This window comes from Rhineura floridana, chromosome 5 (assembly GCF_030035675.1).
Source record: "Rhineura floridana isolate rRhiFlo1 chromosome 5, rRhiFlo1.hap2, whole genome shotgun sequence".
NCBI classification, from domain to species: domain Eukaryota; kingdom Metazoa; phylum Chordata; class Lepidosauria; order Squamata; family Rhineuridae; genus Rhineura; species Rhineura floridana.
In genome coordinates this window covers 141,642,186-141,651,244 of record NC_084484.1, presented here as the reverse complement: position 1 = coordinate 141,651,244, position 9,059 = coordinate 141,642,186, and the positions used below count along the sequence as shown (strand labels likewise).

Here is a 9,059-nt window from a genome sequence, read left to right as displayed (position 1 = left end):
AGGCACATAGAGAAGAACCATAGAGTATCCTCCTCCTCAAAAAAAATGCCATCCTTGGGTTACTAATTGGGGGGAAATGGCCAAAGCTTTTCAAGGTATGCTCCACATTGCTAGATCTCCTGCTGTTGTCCCCTTTTAACCTCTAAGAGATCCACAGAAGCTCCTGCCCCTGCCCCTAATGTCCTCTTGCCCTAGGGGGCAATGGCTCAAAACAACCACCTGCTCTTCCTTGTACAGCTGGATCTGCTTCCTCACATTTATCCCTTGGTAGAGAAGGTGCTCAGCAGGAGGAGAACAAGGCAAATTCAACAGCTGCTTATCTCTAGGATCCTGTCAGCAGCGAGAGAGGTGGAGGAAGAAAAGAGCAATGACCTAGGCGTCACTAATGCCACTATCCCTTGCAACACCAGGAACAGAGAACGCACTTTCCTGGGGAAGTTGCAATCTGCAGCACTAAGAACTGCCTGTACCTCATGTGTCTCTCAGCACAATGGCATCAATGGGAACTTGGACCATGGCCCTTAACTACAAGTGTCTTCTCTTAATGCTGCTGGGTTCGGGCTGGCCAGGTCTGGGGAATCCCAGTGTGAAAGAAACTCGGCTCAGAGAGCACTATATAGTAGCTCAGGTCACAAACTGGAGCTACAGTTCCCAGCCTGAGCAGCTGTCCAGGTAACAAAATGTGGGTGTTTTTTTGGGGGGGGTAACAGGGAGGTGATGGGTGTCCCCCCCCCTGAGGAATGGGCTACTAGGTTAACCAAGGTCAATGGGAGTCTTAAGTTAATTTCAGTAGTGGGTAGATTGTGACTTACATTGCAATGATTTTGACTTTTCTGCTCATGTTATTCATTATTCTGTTATTTTCATCCATATATTATTGGCTTTCATCAATTTCCTGCTTATTCACTTTTTACCCTCTTAGCATCATGAAATTGGGTTACATGGGAGGGATTCTTTCTCCCCAGTATGCTGGTTTTGCAAGTGCTAGGAAGTTGTTGGGGGGGGGGGGACATTCACACTTGCAATCTTGTTCCCACCTGCAGTCTGTGTGGCTAACGTTTTGTTCTGCTCTGCTAATCCTTTGTGACATAGTTTTATTTTCATTTTTGGTGTTAAATAGTTTTATGGCTTTTGATTATATGTTTTTATATGTGTTTATACTCCATTTTGTAAATAGACATTGAACAGTGGTAGAAAAATCTTCTAAAATATATAATGAGGTATAATTCAGGAAAAAGCTTTACCCCTTAATTCTGTTGAATGTTGGCCCATAGGCTCATACATCAACTTTTGCTTCCTTCTAGCATTCTCTCCTATCACATTCAAGCTATTGCCAAAATATCAGCAAAAATATTTTGCTTATCTGCTTCTCCAACATTTGCCCTTTACTCTCTGTACTCTTTTGCTGAAATCTCATGTCCCAGTCACCTTTCATCCAGGCTACTGCAGTCACCTCCTTGCTAGTTGCCATCTATCCTATCACTTCTCCAGCTGTTGTGTCTCTTGTTTAGTTTCAAGTTCTAGGCCTCACCTTTTTGTCCCTGTCATTTCCCTTAGTTTTCTCAAACCCAACACTGATAATCTCTTCTAATTTCTGCCTCCATGTCATCTATCATATTGTTCTCTTTTAGGGTTGCCAATTTTTTTCCTGTCAGGGCTCCTCTGCTTTTTTCTATCAGTAACACAATTATTAGAGACAGAGGAGCCCTGACAGGAGAAATGTTGGCAAACCTTTTATGTGTGCTGTAGAAAGTATTTTCTGCTTAATTCCTATTGGTCACATTGGTGTTAAAGGGATAAGGGCCTTGTCAAGAAAAACACTGCATGCCCTATTCCCTACGCCAGGGATAGCTAACCAGTGGCCCTCCAGATGTTGTTGAACTCCAGCTCCCATCAGCCGCAGCCAGCATGGCCAGTGGTCAAGGATGATGGGTGGTGTAGTCCAACAATAACTGTAGGACAATAGGTTCCCCACCCCGCCTTATGTTTGAGCATCCCTTTCCTCTCATCCTCCAAATCCAACCACTAGATCAGGGTCTTTAATGACCCAACCAAACTTCATCTTATTTGAATCAGCATTTGTCCTTTTTAAAATGCTCTTTTCCCCTTCCCTATTTATTCCTGTCAGTGTTACATATTATCCTCCCAACCCCCTATTTTTGTTCTCCTGTGATTTGTATGGGACCCAGCCTACTGGTAATAAGCACTACAGCAGCAGTAATTTCAAGAGGGGTAATTTCTAGAGTGTTAGTCTGTTGGAGCAAAATCAACAAATAGTCTCGTGGCACTTTAAGACTAACAATTTTTATTATAGCATAAGCTTTCATGGACTACAGTCCACTTCATCAGACTGTAGTTGGCAAAATCTTATATTTATTAGTCTTTAAGGTGCCATGACACTTTGTTCTGGTGGTAGTGGTCACAATAGTAGTTTTAGAATGGTGGCAGCTTCTACTATGTGGGGTTTCCAAGTCCAGATTATAGGTGGAATTCAATGTTAGTCCTACTCAGAGTAGACCCATTGAAGTTAATAGGCATGACTAATCTAGGTTTGTTCATTTCAATGGGTCTGCTCTAAGTGGGACTTAGTTAAATATAACCGTATAGGGCTGGATCTACACATATCCCAGAATGGGGTGGTAGAGTTCTAAGGTAGTAAGAATGGGCTGTATCATTTCAGACTGTAGGTGTGGGATGCTATTCTAGCAGAGCTCTCTTCCTCCTGTGTCAGCTTTCTACTTTCTCACCTGTAACATGTAGTATTACAATATGTCGGATGAAATGTCATGTAGTATTACAAAAAAGTGTGATGCGATGTCTCTGCTCTCCAAGTTACTCTGCCTGCATGAGCGGCAGAATTTGAAATAGAGAGGAGATGAAGAAACTTTGGAGTGTGATGGTGGTGATGATGACCCATCATTATGTAGTATTACCTGTTAAAGGGGAGAGGGGAAAGACGGGACATTCAACTGCTGTGAAAGCCAGCTGCTCCTCCATATCTTCTCCTATCTAGTTTCAGCCTTAGATTTGCAATGCAAATATAAATTTGCATTGGTGAGAATGTCCATTTGATCACTTGTCCACATTTACGACATAATAAAAGGCAAGAGAGAGACTCAAAGGTGCCTCTTAACTGCTTATTTGAAAACTTCTGAAGACATTTCCAAACCTTTATCGGAAAACAAAAATGATGCTCCACCAGCTTATTAGGCATCTTAATGAACAGTTGTCCTTACAGTTATGGAGCTTTTCTGAATATTTAACCTTCACCTACTTTCCTATAATTTAACCCCACAGTTTGTTCAATCTTCAGTAGAGGTGGTGGGCAATTGCGTGCCCTGGCCTCCTTACAAATATTTGTAGCTGATAGTCAATACTTTGTTCTGTAGGCTAAACCTACAGTTCAGTCAACCTTTGTAACTTTTCTTAATATCCTGATTCAGAATTTCATTCACACTCTGATGCACCTATGGAGTTCCCACACATGCTAGGCTCACTCTTGAATGGTTCTGGTTGGAAAAAAGCACATAGACATTGGCTATGTTCTGTCTCCAACACTGGAGGCAGTATGCCTCTGAATACCAGTTGCTGAGAATCACAAGTGGGGAGGAGAGTATTCATGTGGTGCCAAAAAGAAAATGAGGATGGTGCAGGTACACCTCTTGGGAGAAATAATTCCAGAGATGGGGTGACACAACAGAAAAGGCCCTGTTTTTTGTGGTCATCTCAGAAAGTGGCAGGGCCTGGAGCATCTCAGTTTGGAGACCCTACAAAATGTACTAAGCATACATGTACATTTCTGCAACTGTGCCTAACTTGTATGATGTCTTTTATATCACGGATTTTTAAATAAATCTCTTCCTTCCACCCATAAACTCTTCTGTGTGACAGCTTTAAGACTTTTCTCTTTCAGTTTACCAAAATCAGATCCTCAGTTTAAGAAAATTATCTACAGTGAGTATGAAGCAGATTTCAAAAAAGAAAAACCAAGAAATGCTCTCTCAGGTAAACACAGTTATTTTCAGAAATTGATAGTAATGTTTAGAGAGTATGATACCCCTGTCATCATGAATCCAAATGAAGATTTTAAACCATTCCATATTTATTTACTCATTTAGGGAGCAATCCTATGGTCCCTCAAAGGGGGTCCTAGGGGCCAGAGCATACAGCAGAGAGGCAGGTCAACAGGCAGAGGAGATGATCAACCCTTGCAAAGCACCCCATTGTGGGCACAGAAATTTCTGCTACCCTCGCTACTCTGCCATTGACTCTGGTGGTATTGGTAAAAAGGAGATTGCTGGAGGCAGATCAGGAGAGGTTTAGGATCCACTGGATCCAAAGCCCTCCCTTTCCCTAGACATGGCCCCAGAACGGCAGGGGGGGTAATATACCTGCCATGGAGCTGGCACATTGGTTTTTCCTCCCACTGTGACAAATGGGAGGGCAAATCCACTAAAAACCCCATGGTCCAAAATTGAATGAAATAAAAAACCTAGAGAAGCACCCTCCCACACCTTTCACCCTGTTGGATTTGGTGGTTTCTCCACCTTTGGTTATCCTTCCACCACTCTCTTTGGATTGCTCTGCTATTATATTATTGTCTGGCTTTTTAAAAAATTACACACACAAAAATTATCTCCAAGCAGATCATAAAAATTTAAAATTCAAGATTCCAAGGCTGCTGGAGGCATCACCCATCAGGGTTACTTGCTATAAGGCAAGATGTGCAAGAGAAAGGAAGTGGGGAGAGAAAAGGTAAAGGGTGGAGATGGGGCCAACCGTACCAGGACAAAGTGGTGGCAAGCTGCTGATCTCCTTTTAGGGTGGCCACCTAATGCATTGACAGAAAATGACAGAAATGCATCCAACTCCCCCAAAAGAGACACAGAATTGCATAACATTTGCATGTGCTCATTTATTTGTATATATACACATTTAGAAAAAAAATTACTGTCGCGTGCCTCCCCAATCTCTGAGCGGTGAGATCTCAGGGGTCCCTGCGCTCATCCAGGGCTTGGTTTCCTTTGGGAAGAAGTGCAGCAGAGACTGTGGTGTCTTTATGAAATATGGTTTATTTATTTACACACATTCCAACCTGAGATTAGGATGGAGGGGTTCAAGGCATCAGCAGTCCAATATCCAGCTTTTCCATCAGTGTTACAGGAGGCATCCTATAGCCATGATGCAGAGAGCCAGCCTCTCTGCCTTCCTCCAGTTCCCAGGCATTCTGGACACAACTAAAAACACAAGCCTCTCCTAGTCACCAGAGGTGGGGGAGGCTCTCCTGAAGAGTTTCAATGACAAAAGGGTCTTCCTGGCCCGTTCACCAGTTGCTGGGCAACTGATAGACCCATTATCCTACCTGGCCACTCTATTAGCTTAACAAAAGAGACTCATCTGACCAGCAGAGCGAGTTCCTCATTCCAAGGCACAGGATTCCAAACCAGAGGCTGGAAGGGAACCCACAGGGATCATCCATTCCAAACCCCATGCTCATAACAGTACTATAACTTAAATGGGGAAGACTGTGATCAGGTACCCTATGCGCCTCCTCAGTCTTCTGTCCAGCTGCAAACTACTGATGGACAACTTCAAGACCTCTCCTCTGCCTTCCTATGATCTATGGTTTAGATTTGGACCAGGCATCCCTTCGAATAGAGGTGGTCATGCATCCTCCCCTGTAAAGTAGGATAAATGGCTACCCTGACTTCATTTGCTGGAGTTCTTACTGGGACATAAGTGAGTCAGCTACCCCAAGTGACTAAAAGGTAGCATATAAAATTTATATGTAGAAGACAGTTGATGAAAGCCCTCTGAAAACTGTCCATGCTTAAAGTGCCTCACGTTGAATGAATGTTCTAAACTGATAGTCATTTTTGGAAGTTTTACTTCTTCACGCAGTGCACAATTAAACTGTGGAATTTTCTCCCACAAGAGGCAGTGATGGTCACCAACTTGGATGGCTTTAAAAGATTAGACAAATTCATGGAGGATAAGGCTATCAATGGCTACTAGCCATGATGGCTGTGCTCTGCCACTATAGTCAGAGGCAGTATGCTTCTGAAAACCAGTTGCCGGAAGCCACAGGAGGGGAGAGTGCTCTTGCACTCAGGTCCTGCTTGACGATTTCCTACAGGGATCTGGTTGGTCACTGTGAGAACAGGATGCTGGACTAGATGGGCCACTGACCTGATCCAGCAGGCTCTTCTTATGTTATTATGAAATTACTCTGTTCTTGTTTACACTGATAACTAGTTAGTTTCCATGGTCTCCTCCTTAATGACTCCATATACCAAAAAATATTACTGGACTGTGACAAAATAGTTTGTTGGAATGTGACTATCATTTTGGTAAACAGTGCTGTATATACTGATCCAAAATATACAGAGGATACGTGTTAACTGTTGTTCTGTATGTACCCCTTTTGAAGATTGTTTTGCATATTGCCAAACAAAACTGAGCTGTGGCTTCCTCCTTTCACTTCCGCCTTGTTCCAGAATTTCCTGCACACACAGTCTCCTGTAAATTTGTATGATAAGAAAGTGTGTGTACATAAAAGTGGGTGGGTTTTTGCTTCACCCCACCCCGCTGAAACACACAGTAGCAAAAAAAAATGAGCATTCAAAGAGGGAGGATGAGAGGTGGACTTTGCAAATCATTTTCCAGTGAAACGACACAGCTTCATATAACACTGTTGCAAAATACACAACCCTCTTGAACATTCCTCTCTTGTCCTAGGGTGCTGCCTTCTCCTGGGTGTTGGCCTGGTATGCTAAAACAGAGTAAACACCATCAAGTAATTATTGTAGCTTTTAACAATAAATAAGTATAAAGCTTCCTACCAATCTGAGTAGGTGAATCTCTCCTCATCAAGTGTTATATTGCTAGCTGGCTGTACCTGTGTTTCATACTTGATTTTCCTTGTTTTTAAGTGACTAGGATTGCTCAGGCTTTCATTCAATTTGCTGGCAGGAGTGGGGGCTCAGCCCCCTGCCTATCTGTGTTCATTAGAATGTCTATAGGAACTGGAAGCCTCATGGTACACAGCTATATACATGGCTTTGACCTCTTGTGGTTTTAATTCATGATTTTGGAACACTCAGGACTGGCATTACCAGGACTTTGGGACATCCAGCTAGGCTGAGAATTGTGCTTGTGAAATGGAGCATGCCAGACTACCAGCAACTGATTTTTTCTTTTGCACTTCTCAAATATGTTATCTGAATCTTTCACATAGTACACATTGAGCCCAGTGGTAGTATACCTGCTTTGCATGCAGAATGTCCCAGGCTGAATCAAAGGCATCTCTAGTTAGCAGAATGGCTGTTGCTTAGCAGTAGAGCAATCTCTGGTATCTCCAGGTAAGGAGAGCTTGTTGCTAGCCAGTGTAGAATAGACATACTGACTTAGATGGACCAATGGTCTGGCTTGGTATAAGGCAGCTTCCTGTGTTCCTTATAAGAAATGAGAAGCAGGTCATAATGAAAATTCTTTTCCTGGGACCCTGGGAAGTTGCTGCCAATCAGAGTAGACAATACTGGGCTAGAAAGACAACTAGCCTGACCTATGAGGCAGTTTTCTATGTTTCTAATATCTACATATATCCCATGTTCTTAAGGCTGGGCAGGGTCCCCATCCCGCTTAGGGGTGGTGCAGTATCTAGGATATTAGGCTTGCCTGGGAAAAATCTGGGTTCAAATGCCAGCTCAGAAACAGTGTGTCATGGGCCTTGGGCAAATTAAACCTTGGGCAAGTTAACTGAACTTATAGAGCAGGAAACCAGTTTGCGCCCGCTTGTCCTGCCCTGACCTCCATTTGATACAATCTCACTCCCCCTTCCACGCATTCAGTCAGCAGCAGACATACTGAAGGTGAGAGCAGAGATATAAACACAGCAATAATCTCCCTTCTTCAGTCTTTCTTCCTTCACTGGTTATTATGAAGCTCAAATTGTTGTTGCTGCTGCTGCTGTTATTAAATTTATTGCCTGCCCTTCATCAAAAGGTCCCAGGGCACGTCACAACAGTATAAACTACAGTATTAAACATAGTTTAAAACAAATTACACTCCGAACTTCATGGAGGGAGACTGGCATGCATGTGTTAACAAATAATAAAATTGCTGCCCAAAGGAATGATCGTGTGTAATAGCCACCGGTTATTTACTTCTGTGTTCAGGTTTGTCCCTCAGCTAGAAGACAAGTCTCTTTTCCCAAGAGTGCCCTTTTGTGTATTTTAGGTGGTTCTCTCTCTCTCTTAAAAGTATAATTATTTTGGTAGGGCTGCTGGGGCCAACACTACGTGCTGAAGTGGGTGATACACTCATCATTCATTTTAAGAACCTGGCTAACAAACCGCTGAGCATTCACCCGCAAGGCATAATGTACAACACACGGTCAGAGGGTAAGTATTGGTGCCAATAATGATAATGTTATTTGTTATTCAATTTTATTTGTTATTATAATGTTATTTGTTATTTAATTTAATTTTTGTAAATTGTATTGCTTTTATTGTATTTTTATACCTGTGTATTTTTCTTTGTAAGTCTCCTTGAGGGCCTTTGGCCAAAAGGCTGGGTATAATAATAATAATAATAAAAGTACTATGACAATGTTCTTAGATATCCTAGTGACTTTCTCCTCTATCACATCTAAAGGCAATTTCATACATGACACTGAAAGGTGTTTTGTTTTCTGCATCTGTGATTCAAACACAATACCAAAAGTAACTGGAATGTCTGTTTTAAAGTAGCACTTGTTTGTTTTTCTGTGCCATGTTAACATCTACATAAACAATGTGAGAGAATGAGAAATAATACTGTCTATAGAAGTGGATGGAGCTGCCTTTTGATGATACTCACATGTAGCTCAACATGAACAGTGGGGAAGAGGGTTATCCCTATGAGGTTTGGGTTGTGTATGTTTTTGGATTTTTTTGCTTGCTTGCTTGCTTGTTTTTGTAATAGGCACCAAAAAAAATATTACTGAGTCATTCTCCCATTTCAGTGAACAAGAGTAGGAGGGCATCTTATGAGGAGCTGAAGAAGTAGCTAAAATTGGT

At 42.3% G+C, this 9,059-nt stretch overlaps 1 protein-coding gene across 1 annotated transcript in view; it reads left to right on the top strand.

Moving 5' to 3' along the window:
• The first annotated feature begins 393 nt into the window (after positions 1-393).
• Positions 394-9,059, top strand: part of F5 (coagulation factor V) — a 64,504-nt gene continuing 55,838 nt past the window's right edge. The window contains exons 1-3 of the mRNA XM_061628296.1: positions 394-672; positions 3,914-4,005; positions 8,280-8,402. Coding sequence (XP_061484280.1) covers positions 491-672; positions 3,914-4,005; positions 8,280-8,402 — 397 coding nt within the window. The 5' untranslated portion in view covers positions 394-490. The remainder of the gene's footprint in view (positions 673-3,913; positions 4,006-8,279; positions 8,403-9,059) is intronic.